This window comes from Cuculus canorus, chromosome 5 (genome assembly GCF_017976375.1).
Source record: "Cuculus canorus isolate bCucCan1 chromosome 5, bCucCan1.pri, whole genome shotgun sequence".
Taxonomy (NCBI): Eukaryota; Metazoa; Chordata; class Aves; order Cuculiformes; family Cuculidae; genus Cuculus; species Cuculus canorus.
The window spans coordinates 15,587,430-15,603,620 of record NC_071405.1 but is presented as its reverse complement, the minus strand read 5'-3'; the positions used below and the strand labels follow the sequence as shown (position 1 = coordinate 15,603,620).

At 40.9% G+C, this 16,191-nt stretch overlaps 1 protein-coding gene across 2 annotated transcripts in view; it reads right to left on the bottom strand.

Annotated features, from left to right (window-relative positions):
• NAT10 (N-acetyltransferase 10) overlaps positions 1–16,191 on the bottom strand; it is a 33,475-nt gene that overhangs the window by 14,568 nt on the left and 2,716 nt on the right. For both annotated transcript variants that reach the window (XM_054066900.1, XM_009564420.2), the window contains exons 6-26: positions 15,214–15,328; positions 14,616–14,723; positions 13,704–13,837; positions 13,285–13,378; positions 12,664–12,762; positions 11,965–12,101; positions 10,734–10,858; positions 10,265–10,415; positions 9,707–9,803; positions 8,837–8,953; positions 8,609–8,710; positions 8,427–8,501; positions 7,719–7,835; positions 7,396–7,529; positions 6,540–6,588; positions 5,800–5,893; positions 5,596–5,706; positions 4,241–4,413; positions 3,043–3,162; positions 1,729–1,827; positions 1,246–1,319 (exon numbers count right to left, since the gene is read on the bottom strand). In XM_054066900.1, coding sequence (XP_053922875.1) covers positions 1,246–1,319; positions 1,729–1,827; positions 3,043–3,162; positions 4,241–4,413; positions 5,596–5,706; positions 5,800–5,893; positions 6,540–6,588; positions 7,396–7,529; positions 7,719–7,835; positions 8,427–8,501; positions 8,609–8,710; positions 8,837–8,953; positions 9,707–9,803; positions 10,265–10,415; positions 10,734–10,858; positions 11,965–12,101; positions 12,664–12,762; positions 13,285–13,378; positions 13,704–13,837; positions 14,616–14,723; positions 15,214–15,328 — 2,325 coding nt within the window. The remainder of the gene's footprint in view (positions 1–1,245; positions 1,320–1,728; positions 1,828–3,042; positions 3,163–4,240; positions 4,414–5,595; positions 5,707–5,799; positions 5,894–6,539; positions 6,589–7,395; positions 7,530–7,718; positions 7,836–8,426; positions 8,502–8,608; positions 8,711–8,836; positions 8,954–9,706; positions 9,804–10,264; positions 10,416–10,733; positions 10,859–11,964; positions 12,102–12,663; positions 12,763–13,284; positions 13,379–13,703; positions 13,838–14,615; positions 14,724–15,213; positions 15,329–16,191) is intronic.

Below are 16,191 nucleotides of genomic sequence, written 5' to 3'. Positions count from 1 at the left end.
CCCTTCAAACAACACAACCAAAGATTCAAAGAAGCTTTTATTCCCTTTCTCAGATTTAACAGAGATTAATCTAGAGCCAAATCAGACAACTTTTCTAGGATATCAGTGCAGTAAACAGGATTTACAAGACAAAAAGTGGGAGGAGGAGAGACAGAAGGGAGAGTCAATGGTACGTGTAACTCCGTTGATCCAGAAAAAGAGACATCTGCTGACACTCCAAGTAAATTGCTGGTTCAGCTACTCAGTACCTTACAAATTGTCCAGCTCTACAGCTGTTAAAACGCTGTAGTTAGTAAAAGAAACTCTGCTTGGTTGCTCTTTTTCTGTTACTTTCATGTTTTGATGGGGGTTTTTTGTTAAAGGAGAGAATATCAAAATTAGCCAGGGACTATTTTCACTTGAGTTGTACGCACAGCTAAGCTGAATAGCAGACAACAAGATCTGCGTAGCCTGGTTTGAGGAAACTAATGACTATTTCTAGAAGCACAGGAAACATTACAAACAGTCCACAGCCAGGCAGCTTGCTTTATTACTCTGTATTATAGAACTATATAACATATATTGTATAACTACTGTACGAGACTGACACATAGATGCATAGTAAGAGCTATTACCATTTAAGTGAAATGAGAACAGATGTAAAAGAAGAAAGTGCTCAAGCTCATGCCAGAGGCACTGGGACAGAGCTGAGGACTCGTCCAGCATCCCTGATTGCAGTACATTTTTGGTCTGCAGCACTGTAACAAGAGACAGCCCCAATTCTAATAACAATATTCACAGACAGGCAGATCTCACTGCTGATAGCTGCGATCTGCTAACTCGCAAGCTTTTGCTTTCTGTTCAGAACAGCAGCAGAAAAAGGGAAGTCAGTAAGTTACCGTTTGGGAGTAGGACACGCTTCTTGAGCAAGGCATTAACCTACTGAGGCATAGATGTGAATGGCCTTGAACAGAAGTTGTTAATTTAATTCATACTGGTAAGCATGTTTCAAGCATGAAACAAGAACTGATAAATATTTATTGGCTGTCAGGCACACAATATCCAAATTTTCTATTAGAATAGCAGCAGACATTTATTCTACCTGGCCACTGTTGAAAATACCCACTATTTCCCCTTTTTTGTGGATTCAGATTGTGATACTGCAACCATGGCCTCGTGCACAAGTCTCGGTAAGATGTGTTAGTGTCCCAGCAGTCAAAAAGATATCAGGGGAAAACTGGATTTGAGACTCAGATAAATTCTTACTGTCTAAGGTCCATCTCCTTCAGCTTCCCCACTTCTCGCTTGTGTTTTTCTTGGAATTCTTTTGCAGCTTCTTCCTACAACAGGACAGCACAAGAAATGCACTAAATTCTAAGTGCAACAGTGACCAGTAATGCAAGGAGAACACCTTTCCCACTGAAAGAGAAGCACGTTGCCAAAACCAAATACCAGACGATTCTGAAGAGTTTCTCTCTTTTATATGAATATGTTTTCATGCTATTTGTATGCATATACTTGTAATATATAACTCCAAGAATAAGGTTCTGTGAAAAAAATCTGTACTGCAGGTTAACAAAGCACTACTACAAGCACATAACACAAAGCTGTCGCGTTTTAACTACCAGAAAGTGACAGACCTGATGTGGAGTTCTTTCCAGCCAAGAAAATTTAGATTACAAGGCTTCTACATCCAAGAGAACTCCACAAAGTGTGTACATAGGGACAAAGGAGAAAGCTCATAATTACCAAATCATCATTTAAAGATTTCAGTGTTGGCTCCATTACAATATCCTTTGTTGCCACCATCTGCTCCTCCACAGCTTTTTCCTGGACTGTGTTGAACAGCTGAAAATAAAGGAAGCCAACACAATTAAGACTTGCTCTAGGTTATTGTTTTAAAATAAATAAGAATTGCTGTCTGTCCCCATTAAACTCTTCTAACCTTGCAAATATTATCAGGCAGCTGTTTGTTTCTGATGCATGCATTCCATCATACAGGAATAAAAAGCTCAAAGCTGCTCCCTGAAAGCATAATTACATACAACTTTTACTAAAAGTGAATAAGTAAAAGCAGTCAGCACTCAGTGTCAGTCGCAGAAACATAGGGATCTCGTAGTTTATAACATAATTTATTAATACCTAGAATTATAGAATAGTTTGGGTTGGAAGGGACCTTAAAGATGATCTAGTTCCAACCCCCTGCCATGGGCAGGGACACCTCCCACTGGATCAGGCTGCCCAAGGCCCCGTCCAACCTGGCCTTGAACACCTCCAGGAATGGGGCAGCCACAACCACCCTTGGCAACCTGGACCAGTGTCTCACCACTCTCATCATGAGGAAATTCCTCCTTATGTCTAGTCTAACCAATGTACAGCACCACTTGATTGCATTTGTAGCTAAAAGCTGCATATTTATTTTTAGTATGTTATTTTCTTCAAGATAATTAATTACAAGAGTGTTATGCTGAACAAATCACCTCTCTAATGAACAACCTATGCCAGACAGCATCGCTACCACATCCCAAATCCTGAGAACCAGAGGCCTCACAGGCTCAGCAAGCAATTGCAAGCAGTTAGCAAGTATTCTGCCCATCTCACCATTTCATAACTCATCACGTTATTCACCTTATCACAAACATGAGAGAGAGAAAATGAGATCTAAAACTTTCCAATTATTTCACTGGACTTCAAATCTACCTCTGAATGACATTGGAAAAGGCTTTTGTCACAAAAAGTGAAGACGCTGCCTGTATAGTGAACGATCATTAAGAAATGGGTCAGGCTCAGCTGGCAACATGGGTTGTATGCTCAGCAGTCTGGTCAGGACATTTCAACATTTAAAAACATAACATAAGCACTATTATTTGGGACAACACTAAATAAAACAATGTCCTAAACACTTGTTTTTCCACTGGGATTTTCCCACCTTACAAAGAAGTTTACAGTCAATTACCAGGGACATGTTAAAGATACACAGTTCTACTCCAGCTTTCTATCAGTGCCACGCTAAGTATTGGAATTACACTTTGGTCAAGCTGAAGTTTGCCACGAGGCTCTTACCTGAACCACTTTGCGGATGATTCTGTTGAAGAGCCCCATCAACTGACTGCTGGGCAGTTCTACCTCCTTTTCCAGCTGGTCCAGAGATTTATGCTGTAGGCCAATCCCCAGAAAAAGGGCCTGAGGAAACGACATGCATTTGAGTTATAGAGGCTTTCAGAGCAAACACAGATCTGTAATACCCTCTGCACTCCCTATATTTTACCAAGCCCTCTGCTCAAGTAGTACAAGGCTCCTCTGAAGCTTTGTGCAGACACACTGGAAAACCCCTATATTATTCTGTAGATGGCAGGTTCTGTTCCATATTTAGTACAGATCAATACTTTTCTCCTGAAGTACAGTTCAGAGCCAAGTTTTGAGGGAGTTTAAGTCATAGTTCACACCATATTATAAATGCACAGAGTGCTTCACTGAACACAAAACAGAATATGATTTCCTACAAATTTCATTCAAAGCTAGGCTAAGGGTGGAAGAACACTACAAGCAGGAGAAATCACAAAGAGGACTACAAAAGAAGCAATCAACTGAAAGAACTGTTTTATCTTCTTAAGATAACATAAAACAGGAAACTATTCTGAATATATGAAGTCTGACAAAAAAAACCCCAAGACTAAACTTTTAGCTCGAGAACCAAGAGTGGGAGGGGAGAGACAAAGAGAACACGTTATAGAACATGTTCTAACCTTTCATGGCAAGACAAGGCTCAACTCAACTGCTTCACTCAGTATGAGTGGATGCAAGTTCAAATAAAGACGCTTTCTTACCCTTCATTGGAAAATATCAGGATGAAGAGCAAGACAATGTGCCAGCCCACAATGCTTTGCCCGTGAAGCAGCTTTTAGCTAGTAACACCACCACTGTGCTCAAGCATCCCATACTGTTCGCCAGACCTGGCTCACTCTTCCCAAAAAACAAGTCAGTGCTCAAGGGAACCCATTTTTTGTCAGTAGAAGATGTGAAAGCAAAAATGATAGAGATCCTCAACAGCCTTTCAGAAAATGATCTGCAGAATTGCTTTGAACATTGGCAGCATCATATGCAGCTGTAAGTCAACTCAAAAGGGATTTAGTTTGAAAGTAATCATAGTTCATTTTATTCATTTGTTTATTTAAATAGTTACAGGCACAGTCTTGGGATTTGTTTTGGCGGAACTCATATACAATGAGAGGTGATGGCTTGTTCTCACAGAGATACGTACCGACTGTGCAGCAGAGAGAGTGATATCACCCAGCTGGTTGAGAAAAAACATCCTGGCAATAGTAGGTACCATATCCATGATGAGATGATAGTCCACCATGTTGCGAGAGTACATCTCTAACCTCTTCAGGTCATACGGGATGAAAACTGATTCTAATTCAGCACGGCTGATGGCTAATAAGTAGAACAAAAAACAACAACGTCAAGAGTGTTCTTCATAGCTACCCAGGACCTTAGTATTTGACAAGTTTCTTTTCACACCATTGAGTAAAGGCCAACAACTATCCCATAGGTTCATTTCCCAACACACTTCAGAATCCAACATACTAGGTACAACCGCTTGTTCCAAACTGGTTTGGGTATTCCAAGTCTTTTCAGAGACATACCTCCATACGAAAAACACTGCAACTGTCAAAACAGACCAGCACATCAACTCAAAGATGCCAGAGAGACTGAAAACAGTGAGGGCTGAGAAACAGTTTGCCTAATCTTTAACTATCTTACACCAGTTTTCATAGCACCATAGAATGGTTTGAGTTGGAAGAGACCTTAAAGATCATCCAGCTCCAACCCCCATTCCACTAGATCAGGTTGCTTATTCAAGATGGCTTTGGATTTGCTGTTAAAGAGCTTTGTTTCCTTGTAGCAGTAATCAAAACTTTTTCACCAAGACAGACATGAAAACCACACAGCACACAGATTACTAAGCTCTCTCAAGAGGCGTCCCTTATCAGCCATACTGAGAAAATAACAATTTGCTTTTCAGCCACAAGTGACTGTTAGAACTGTCTTGTCTGGCCCCTTTCATTATGCTGCTTGTGTGCTTCCCCCAGCAAGGGCTGCACTGAGCCCCGTAACTTGTCATTGAACTAAAGCCTCTTTCCTTGAAAGACATCACATTCCAGTCTCCAAATTTCTGATGACAGTGCTCTTCCTAAGACCCTAAGCAAGCTGCTCTGCCTACTGACCCTTGCTGTTCAAGGTTTCCCTTTTAATTCCATACTGGATTTGGCAGTTGTCAGTATCCATCCATGTTTTGTCAGGCATTTAGTTGTTACAGTCAAGAGCCCTCCAATTTTGGGTTACTTAAATCTTTGATCAAAAAAGCAGGGGAAAAAAAACACACCAAAAAATGACCATTATTTGTTCTCAGTGTAAGAAAACATCCTTTTAGGTTTTACTTAGAAACTGAAGCATTTTTCTGGATAACAGGAACAAAACACAGTAACTAATCAAGAGAAATTCAAGGCACTTCACAGGAAACATCATATAACACAAGTAATTTGAGACTCCAACAAACTCATACACAGACTTTAAACTACAATTTAATTGAACATCACGAGCCAGGGTACTCACGCGGTTGTGGCTGCTGTTTGACATTTTTGTTCTGTAGAATATTCAATGCCAATGAGGGTGAGAATGTGCTGAACTGGTAGGAAAGCAGCGAAACGAACCGCCTCCTAAAATCTGTAGGACAAGATGATAAAATGAGCGATTCCTGCAGACATCTAGAATAAATATCCCAGAAGATTCTTCTACTGTTGGCCAAATCAAAGTTACCTTTCCAGAAGGCAGTAAGCCAAGGCTCCTGTTCACTTTCCTCTTCATTCAGCATCTTCAGCATGATGCACGAATGCTCACCAGTCAGGTCATTCTGATAAATGAGACATATTTCCCATCATGCCCATGAACCTGTTGCACTCTATGCTCAACTAAAGAAGGCAAAGGTCTTTTAAATCAACAACGACTCATGTATCTACTGCTACTGATCACCATTACCTAATGTAAAACCTATGAACTTCTAGAATTTGGTAAATCCCAGGGCTGAGGGATTCTGGCATCCTGACATAACCAGTAGCCAACAGTATTGCAAATTCCAGGCACACTCAAGAGCCAGAAAAACAAAAGAAAAATGCAGTGACACTGGACAAACAAATTGCCATCTCCAAAAGCACTGCAACTGCTAGTTCTGATTTCACAAATACCTAGAAAAATACAAGCTGAAGGGCCACTTGTGTATTTTACCAATAACCACATTAATAACCCTCAACAGTTGCACTTCTGCTCTGACTTTTCAGTGAAATGTACTTAGAAGACCACATTTACAACCCTAAAACTTTACACATTTAGCTACCTATAGGTCCAAAGAACAAAAATGAACACAAAACACACCTCAAATTTAAAAAACAAACCCCCTCAGAAAACATTTCTGCCAAAATCACATCTCACAGAAGGTCATGGAAAGATGCCCAGTGATTTCAATAGGGCAGGATTTCAATCCAGAATAGCATGCTACTTACTGGTGTCTGCCTCAGATAAACTGGCACAAACCCAGCACGTTTCCAAAACCTGGGGAAACGAAAAAGAGAAAATGCACCCAGAATCATGGAGCTGTTGTTTCTACAATAATATGCTGTGTTATTTTGAAACCGTCTCCTAAATTATGAAATCTCAACTTCCCACGCCATGGCTGAGAAAGTCCCAGAAAGCTATCTTACAGGCTTTGCTAATATTAGAAAGGTTAGCATATGTATTTTATATAAAATTACGTTGTAACATGAAGATAAAGCTTAAGAAAATAATGATTTACTGCTGCTGTAACTCAGTTCCTTCATGGTGAGAAAAGCAAAGAGCAGCCGCAGTTGCTGGTGAAAAGCATTTGCATTAGTCAGGAAACTAAAAACTGGCATTGAAGTCAGCAGCAGCTCAGGGTTCCACAGGTCTCAGGAAGAAGTATTTAACTATTCTCCCTATTTAGTATGGACTGTTCTTACTTCCCTAGTCTGGAAAAACTGGGAACAGAGACAACCAGTTAGGAATAGGTTTTCCCTCAGAAGGAGTCTGAGGAAAAACTACCTTGAAGGATGCACTTAGGGTCAGCCCTACGTAAAAATATCCAAGGGCTAAAATACCTGCATCTATATGCATTATATTATTTATAATATTATATTATGTGGCATAGAAATTGTTATATTAATATTTTATTCTATTATATAGATCCTTTCATTATTTATATTATATAATATATAACAATCATTAAAATTAATAGTCTATTGTGTAAAATACAAATAATATAATGTATGTAGATGCAGAGGTTTTAGCCCTTGGGTATTCTCTTTATTCTGGATGTAACTAGCAAATACACTAATGTCTTACTTGAGTAATCTTGGTGTTAGGCCATAAGATACCCCCAGATAGTCCAAGTTTTCAGCTTGTCTCTCACTCAGTTTGAGAAGTAAAGGAGGCAAGTCTTTCCGAGGTGTCACAACCTCTTCTAATAAACTAAGAGCCTGAAAACAGAAGTGGAAATCTGTTAGTAGCAATTCTCACAGAAATCTGTAAATCAAATCTCTTATTCCGTATAAAAAATAAATATGACTGTTTCCTCCTTACAGAGAGAAATCATTATTGAGACTTTCAGTGAAAACCAAACAGCTTCACACAATAGAAAATAGAAATAAATGTACTGGGCTCCATACCTCGATGCTTAGGTTTGCAATTTCTTTTGGCTTTTGAAATGGTTTTTCTTCCAAACATGGGAATTTGCCTTCATAGTACATCTGCAGTAAAGTCAGAGCTCTGCTGCCATAGCCCATCTGTCAAGCAGGAACACCAAACTATGAGCAAAAATATGAACCTAGCTTTTAAGACAGGGCAACAACATTCTCTCCTTACAAATCCTTTAAAACATTATCAGCACAGAGGTCACTCAAAAATGCATTTTCTTTGCTACACAGCAGCTCCGTGAAGGACACTACAGAACCTGAGTGTCTGAAATCACAATGAGAGCCCAGTCGGTACTCCAGGACTGTGTAATAATTCTCGGTACTAAACACTTGCACTCCCTAATGTCAAAAATATTTGGTAAACTCACAATGAATATAACTGGATCTTGATTTTATTCGTCTGCTTAGGATGTTGGCATGCTATAATGCTGCCTAGGAATGGCAAAAGCACTGGTTTGCTGCCCACCGAGAGGAAAGGAATGCCCTCAGCCTGCTGTGGCTCATGCCCATTTCTGGGCACCAGACCTCTTCTGTTACTGCCACTGGCTCACTCCCCAGGCTTAAAATGCTGAAAAGTGAAGCAACTGAAATGTTTGCCCTGTTCTCAAATTCCGCCTGTACAGCCATTCTCATTGTCCCACTGCTGGCTATTCACAGTAACTGGATTCCAAAATACTTTACCCCCTGATAATCCGGATGAACTGCAATACGAACAACACGCCCACCAGAGAGGCCCCCAAAATCTGGATCTTGGAACTGCATGAGAGACAAAAGTCAAATTAAACAATATAGATGGGTACTCTGTAAGTAAGAAATAGTGCTGAAATGTATCTTGGGTGTGATTACACAGCGAAGTTACTCACCTGCTCTGAAATGGTCCAGGGAATAAGATCACCAGAGGCTTTCTTCCCCCTAGAAAGGCTGTTCATGATCGACTGGCGAGAGATCTCACCTTCCATGCACACCTGCCAGGAAAAGTAAAAGAACATTAATGAAGGAAAAGTGTTTTCATAGAATCACAGAATGGTTTGCATTGGAAGGGACCTTAAAGATCATCCAGTTCATCTCACAGATAGATGCTGCTCTCTTACCTGAACAACAGCAAGTACTTCTGGCAATGAGTTCTGGGTAGGTGGAACTGGTGGCAAAAGGCAAAAAAGATGATGGGCAGGTGCATCAGATAGCATCTGAAGGTCATTGGGTGAGTTCTGGAGGGAACAGGAAGTTAAAGAATTATTCCACGAGAAGAGCTTCAAAGCCCAGTGTGATATTAGTCACTGATTTCTAAACAATACTGCCTTTTCTGAATTTAGGGCTACTAGGAAAGTCAGAACTAGCACAATACTGATGGATGAAGAAGCTCACAGGCCAGTTCACAGCTGTTACACTACCAGACAGCATCTGGTTTTCTCTAGTTGAACCTCTTGCTCTCATGTGTATGGAACTGAACTTTCCAACTTTATACAGCCACTTATCTCTTTATCTATCAAACCTTAAATAACTTTATTTAAGTGTCAGATTTTTAGTACTTCAGTATTTACAGACCCCACTACTCACACATACCATGGTCTTAAAACCTTGAGAAATTATTACTCTTTTCAGTAGGACAATGGAACTACTCTTTTGGTTAACCTCAGGCTACTAGAACACAGTAAAGAGAACTACAGAAGAGGTTCATCATCGATACTATTCTGACAAGCTTGTAGGCTCATCTAGAATTTTTTCTCCATAACTTCTAAAGACAAAAAGATTCTGGATATCTGTAAATCCAGTGTATTCAGCCAAGAGAAAGGCAGAGATCCTCTCAGAGAGGGGAGAATGCTGATCCGCATACAAAAAAAATCAACTGAAGCTGTTCAGAAAACCTCAATAAGTCAAATTCCATTAGACTATCGTAACAAGCACTGCTTCCTCCACAAAATTCCTAGCTGAAATTTTGATTGAAGCAGCACAAGCTTTACCTTGTAGTGCGAAGCCACATAGAGGGCCATCAGTCTCTGCAGAAAAATTTCCGATGCTTTGTGGTAACAAAAAAGTGTGTCTCTATTTACATAGTATCTAAACAGAAGGGTTAAGGAAACAACCTTCTTGAAAGAAGGAAAAAGCTCCTGTTTGGTTTAGAAGAAATATTTTCAATACAGCCTTGGGCTACAGGCCAGCTTGTGCTCTTTAGACTGTACAGCTCTATCTACGTAAATGAATGATAGGGCAGTGTTCATAGCTTTCTCACCCTTCATCTATAAAACTAAAACTTTCAGAATTCCAACAAGGATTTCCTTTCATTCAACTCTTCCTTAGGATTGTCTCTGCAGTAAAACTGGAGTTTGGTAATGTCCTAGTAACCCATACTGTCTTAACTAAAACTCAACTCCAGAAATGCAATAATAGACTTTTGCCAAAAGATCACATGCTGAAGTTATCACTTTAGCTGCAGAACCCACTATTAATCAGCTTGAAGAAGCCTCGTTCACATGAAAACACAGAATTTTGATCAGAGCACAGCACTGGAATAAGGATACAGGTCACATGTCTCAGGTAGTGGGCAGCCAGAGATAATTCTGGTGATGTTGAGACAGTCCAAACACAGCAGATCATTCAGCCACTTTTCAACTGGGTCACCGGGGGCATATCTGATCGATTCATGGAGGGAGACTTCATGCAATGTACGAGCTGCAAACAGATTTCAGAAAAGAAGATCTACTGTTGGAAGTTAGACCCAGTAAAGAATCCAGTAGGATCAGTGTCTTCTGAAGGGCTCCCAGGAAATCAGAAAATCATCAAATCATCACTTGTATAGCTTTCAAGGCCTTTAGAAGCATTTATATCTGAAAACCTTGAGGGAAACCCAGGAAAGTTCCTCCATGTTCCTGTACCACTGCCTTCCCACATCTGCAAAGTACATGGACACATCGGATATCCACAGGACTTGCCAGTCAGCAGCATCAGAGATCGGGGTTATACACCCCAGTCCAGAACACAATGGAATACCTGAGGCGAGTTTAGCTGTAGCTGTAGATTTGTTCTCCGCTGTCATGGTGACTTGGGTTTGTGCACTCTGTTGACGGAGCTGCTGAATGAGCTTCAGAGAGAGTGATCGACCGGTACCCTCATACCTGAAAAGCAGAAGACAAAAGCCTGAAGCAAATAACCGGGCAGAAATCCTGAGCCATGGAGAAGCTCCAACACAGAACCAGGCCGCCATCCAGAGCTGTGTTCCATTCTGAGGCCTGTGAGAGCCCCAACCATCTGTGAGAATCACTGCCTTTCGATGTTCTTGTGCATGCAGGACAAGATAGCCTACTCTGTCACTTTAACTTAGTCTCGCCATATTGGAAGGAATCACAGAATCACAGAATGGTAGGAGATGGAAAGGATCTCTGGAGCTCTTCCAGTCCAATCCCCCTGCTAAAGCAGGGTCACCTCGAGCAGGTAGCACAGGAACACATCCAGGCAGGCTTTAAATATCTTCAGAGAAGATACTCCACAACTTCCCTGGGCAGCCTGTTCCAGTGCTCCATCACCCTCACAGCAAAGTTTTTCCTCAAGTTCAGATGGAACTTCCCATGCTCCAGTTTGTGCCCACTGCCCCTTGTCCTGTCACTAGGCACCACTGAAGAGTCTGGCCTCACCCCCTAGACACCTGCCCTACTGATGAGCATTGATGAGACCCCTACTCAGTCTTATCTTCTCCAGGCTAAGTGGACCAACATCTCTCAGCCTTGACACCCAAGAGAGATGCTCCAGTCCCCTCATCCTGTTCATGCCCTCTGCTGGACTCTCTCCAGTAGTTCCTTGTCTTTCTGGAGCCGGGGAGCCCAGAATTGGACACAAGACTCCAGATGCAGTCTCACTAGGGCAGAGTAAAGGGGAAGGAGACCATCCCTCGACTTGCTTCCTGCACTTTTCCTGATGCACCCCAGGATACCAATGGCATGCGGAAGAAGGAAGGAACATCTTCCTTCTCTCCTAACAGACTGCAGAAACTCTTTATATATTTGCTCCTTGTAGCAGAACAAAGAGGTGCAAGTCAAAGTCTTAATGAATCCACAAGGGAACCAAAGGAAAGCAGCAAGTATGAGTACCAACTCATGGTTATTTCTAAGAGAAATCAAGAATTAGCATGACATGATGTAACTGTGTGTAGTAAAAAAGTACCACAGGTAATAAACAGTCCACTCGCACCTGCTTCCCAGGTAGAGAGTTGCTGCTCAAGCCTTACCCGTTAATTGTAGAAGCCATGAACACAAGGTAAGGCCCTAGCAGGTTTTTCACCAAGGGTAGAGGGATGGCAGCAGCTTCATCAATCACCACAAGTTCAGCTTGACCCAGTTTCACAGCATCAGCGGGGTGTATGTACTGCAAGGAATGAGAGGAGAACATCATTGCTAACAGCAGCTTGTTTGGGAGTTAGGGAAACATCAGAGCTGGCAAAACTGGAGCCCTTAAAAGCTCTTTGTTCTCCCTATTCTCCATGACCATCAAACCAGAAACTGACACATGAAAACAAACAGCTGGGAGAGGTTCCATGTTACCCTATCAAGGACTGGGTCACAAATCTTGTTCTGAACACTTCCACACAAAATTACCTCTGGAGATTGTGAAAATTAAGGAAATCTAAGCACAGGAAAAATGCTCTTCCTTCACTGTTTCTTTCACTTCCCTTTGCTTTTGTTTCAAGAAGAAACCCAGGAGCAATTACCAAGGTAGCTTTGCCAATATACAAGCTACTCACAGAAAGAAAATACTTTGTGAAAGTCACTCACCAGAAAAAAAGGAATGCCTTAAAGCCAAATCAGTCAGGACAGTTACACACCACACCAAATAAACATACTTAAAATCAAAACAACTACAGCATCAGTAAAGCCAACTGTTATGAACAAAAAAGCAGAAATGCAAAAAAGCAAAAGATGCCAGTAACCTGAATGGTCTGCCTGTGCTCCTTGAACACATTCACTCTGACAACAGCCTTGTTAAACTCTGGATTTAAAGACTGAACAATCTCGTAGTCCAGATGTTCCTGAAAGAAAACATTGTTAAATGTATGTACAAGCCAAAACATAAGAAAAATATCATTTACCGTTATCACAAAAATAAGTTTGCTAGTAGTACACTGTTAGTTCAAATTCTAGCTCAAAACCTCATAACAAAAGGTTCAGAGGCCTGAGAACCAAGAATTTTTTTTATTTGTGTTAAAAACTATTCCACAAAAGATTTTCCCAACTTAACAGACAAGGAAATACAACTGCATTATGATTCACTTTTGCAAGATATTGTTAGAAGAGCTCATAGAAGCAAAAGCTGGTAGCTAATCCATGTAAATAAAAATGACATATCACAGAATCATAGAACAGTCTGGGTAGGAAGGGACCTTCAAGATCATCCAATTCCAACCCCCCTACCATGGGTAGGGACACCTCCCATTAGATCAGGCTGCCCAAGGCCCCATCCAGTCTGGCCTTGAACTCCTTCAGATGAGATGTAAAACCCCTCCTAAACATGAAATCTGTGGAAGTATCATAAAATAAGCTGTTCTTCTTACCTCATATTGCAGTGCATCAAAGCCTTTAAATATGAACTCAAAGAGAGTGTGAAGGTTATCAGGGCTTGGAGACGTGACAAAGATATTGGAGTAACTGCATGGAAAAAACAAAATAAGACTTAGTTCTTTTCTACACATACTCAAACGGGTTGATTTCACCTAATAACCAAAATACAGCAGATTCTTTTGGACACTTATCTCACTTCACAAGTGATTATTTTTAAAGACTGGGGGTTTCTTATTACTGTGAAACAGGAAAAACCTGCATCAGTGTACGCAGCAATGAAAAGATTTAAGGCAACTAAAAAGGAAAGATGTGGGATCGGAAATTACAAATGTATTTAGATACTATTACCTTAATTATAAAAAAAACCTCATGGATGCAAATAAAGCCCAGGAGATGGGGAGGGATCACTCACCCAAAAGCTACTGCTCCAGCAATAGCTAGTCCTAAAGCAGCAGATTTACCGCGTCCCCTGGCTGCTGTTAATGCCACAGTGCTCCGTAGAGTCTTCTCAGAAATGGCTTCAATAAATTTTAGAACTGCTTTTGCCTGAGGGTCAGAGAAAAAAAAAAGAAAACAAAACTCAGCTGTGTTTAAATTGTTTTCAGCATTACTGAAGACTTACCACTAAAATACGTTTTCTTTCCCAGAACAGTAAGAAGGAAGAAAAAGAGAAGACAAGGTGACATTGCTGAACATTAAAACCTAGACAAATAACATGCAAAATTGAGTCCTTGCAGTTATTCAGGTCTAATCACAGACCAGGAAAACAATTCTCAATTACTACTTCCATGCCACTGACCACACAGTGTATTCCACAAGGCAGAAAGAGGCACATTGCTCTCAAAGGAGGAAGAACACACCTAGGCAGTGAGAAGGACTACTACAAACAGGCTCAAGCAGTGCCCGGCTCTGGGAGCCACCAGGCTGAATGGCAATTTCTCAGCGGATACTCCAAATCAGGAAAGAATGACAACAAGGCTTTCAGTTGCTCTAGCCAGTGATTCTCAAATTGGAATAAACACAGTGTAGAGCAAGCAACAAGGGCTTAGTAAGACATGCTATAGATTTTCCACTTCTATTCAGAACTAAACTAAATGGCAACTTCATCTTCCTGTCTCCATTCCACTTATTTGTAACTTCATGAAAAAAATCACCACTACTTCCATTGAGCTACTCTGTTCAATAAATTCTTCAAGGCAATTCTTTTAAGATCACACCCACCAATGCTCACTCACTAATTTGATTACATGCAAGATAAGACACAAACATCAGCACCTAAAGTGACCTGTCAAGCAGAGTATCTCAAATGTAACACCACACCAACCTGATCCAGAGTTTTACAGCCATCCACTAAAACTCCTACAGGTTGTGTGTCCTGCAAGCTCTCCTTCAGTTCTTTCAGCTCCAAGTCCTGTGGCTGGAGCCTATCTTCCTGTAAGGACAGGATTTACCAGAACAGGATTAGTGAAGAACATTTCAGCACAATTATACTTTTGTGACGTCTTCTGGTATCTTTTATCAGGCATAGAAAGGTTCCTGAAAAATTTAAATCACAGAATCATTTGGTTGGAAAAGACCTTTGAGATCATCGAATCCAACCGTACCTACCCACTACCAAACGTTATCCCTGAGCAACTCACCTACCCGCCTTTTAAACAGCAATACAGCAAAACCAATAAATACAGGCAAGTACATAAAAAAAACCTGTGAAACAAAGTAAAACAAGGAGGGAAAAACAGACAACTTTCCAAGCTTCACCCACACCAGGTTTAATTTTTGCAGGACACCCCACCTCCTTGTCTGCAACAGCATTATTTGATACAGAGGGAAAGGAAAGCGTCCTCTTTTTAAAATCTTTAAGATCCTGCGGTCAACCTGGACCAATTTCACCCAAGGAACCACAGCTGACGTTGCTTACTGACCTGCGACTGCGGTGGAACCGGTGTGATGTTTGCAACGTGACTGGAGATGGGCAAGATATTCAGTTGATCATCAATCACCATGCAATTCTTGCACGAGGCCAGAGACAGAATGAACCTGGGCAGTCAAGCAAAGACAACTGGGTAAAAATATCAGCAATACAATTGCATTTTGGTAGTTAATTTGACTCTTTTCTAAACCAAGACACAGTATCTATAGCTACTTATAGCTGAGCTACAAGAAGTTCATACAACTGGTAGTGTGCTGCTTCTCACAAAACCAGGACTGTCTATGCAAAACAGGTATCCACTTACTAGGATGTCTCCAAAGAACACTAACTAAAGACAAACTACCAAGAGCGCTACAAAGGGACTTCTAGTAGGTAGCTGCGTATAAGCATAAGGTGTGAATCCTCAGCAATTATGACGAACACTGACCCCCAAAGACTGCAGCCAGTGCTGGCTTATTCATCCTTCTAATTTCTGACATCACATAAGTACCTGCATCCTAAAGATCGAATTCTATAGTTTTTCTATGGCTAGAGCTAGCACTCAGTCACTCAACAAGAGCTGCCTATTCCATACAACAAAAGCAGAAGAAACATCTTTATATCACACTTCTAAAACCATAGAGAATACTCTGCACTAAGCAGCTTTATGTTTTACAGTAGTGCAATAAGCATCTGAACTTCTGTGCATCTGGAAATATGTTTCTATAGAACATTTCAAGACAGGGACTCAGGGGAGTTGACAAATAAGGGCTTATTTGCATTTTCCCTTGTAACATATGCCATAAGCTTGTATACAATTCCTCCAACAACAAACAGTATTCATTTCCAGAACAGTACATGAAAACCTCACTGAACCAGCCCAGAAGCCCAGTTCCAGCAAACCTATTGTATGCTTTCCTAATAAGAATACACAAAGCTATTCCAGATGCTCTTTTGGGCATACAGCCTAGATCCTTTACATTCTTAATGA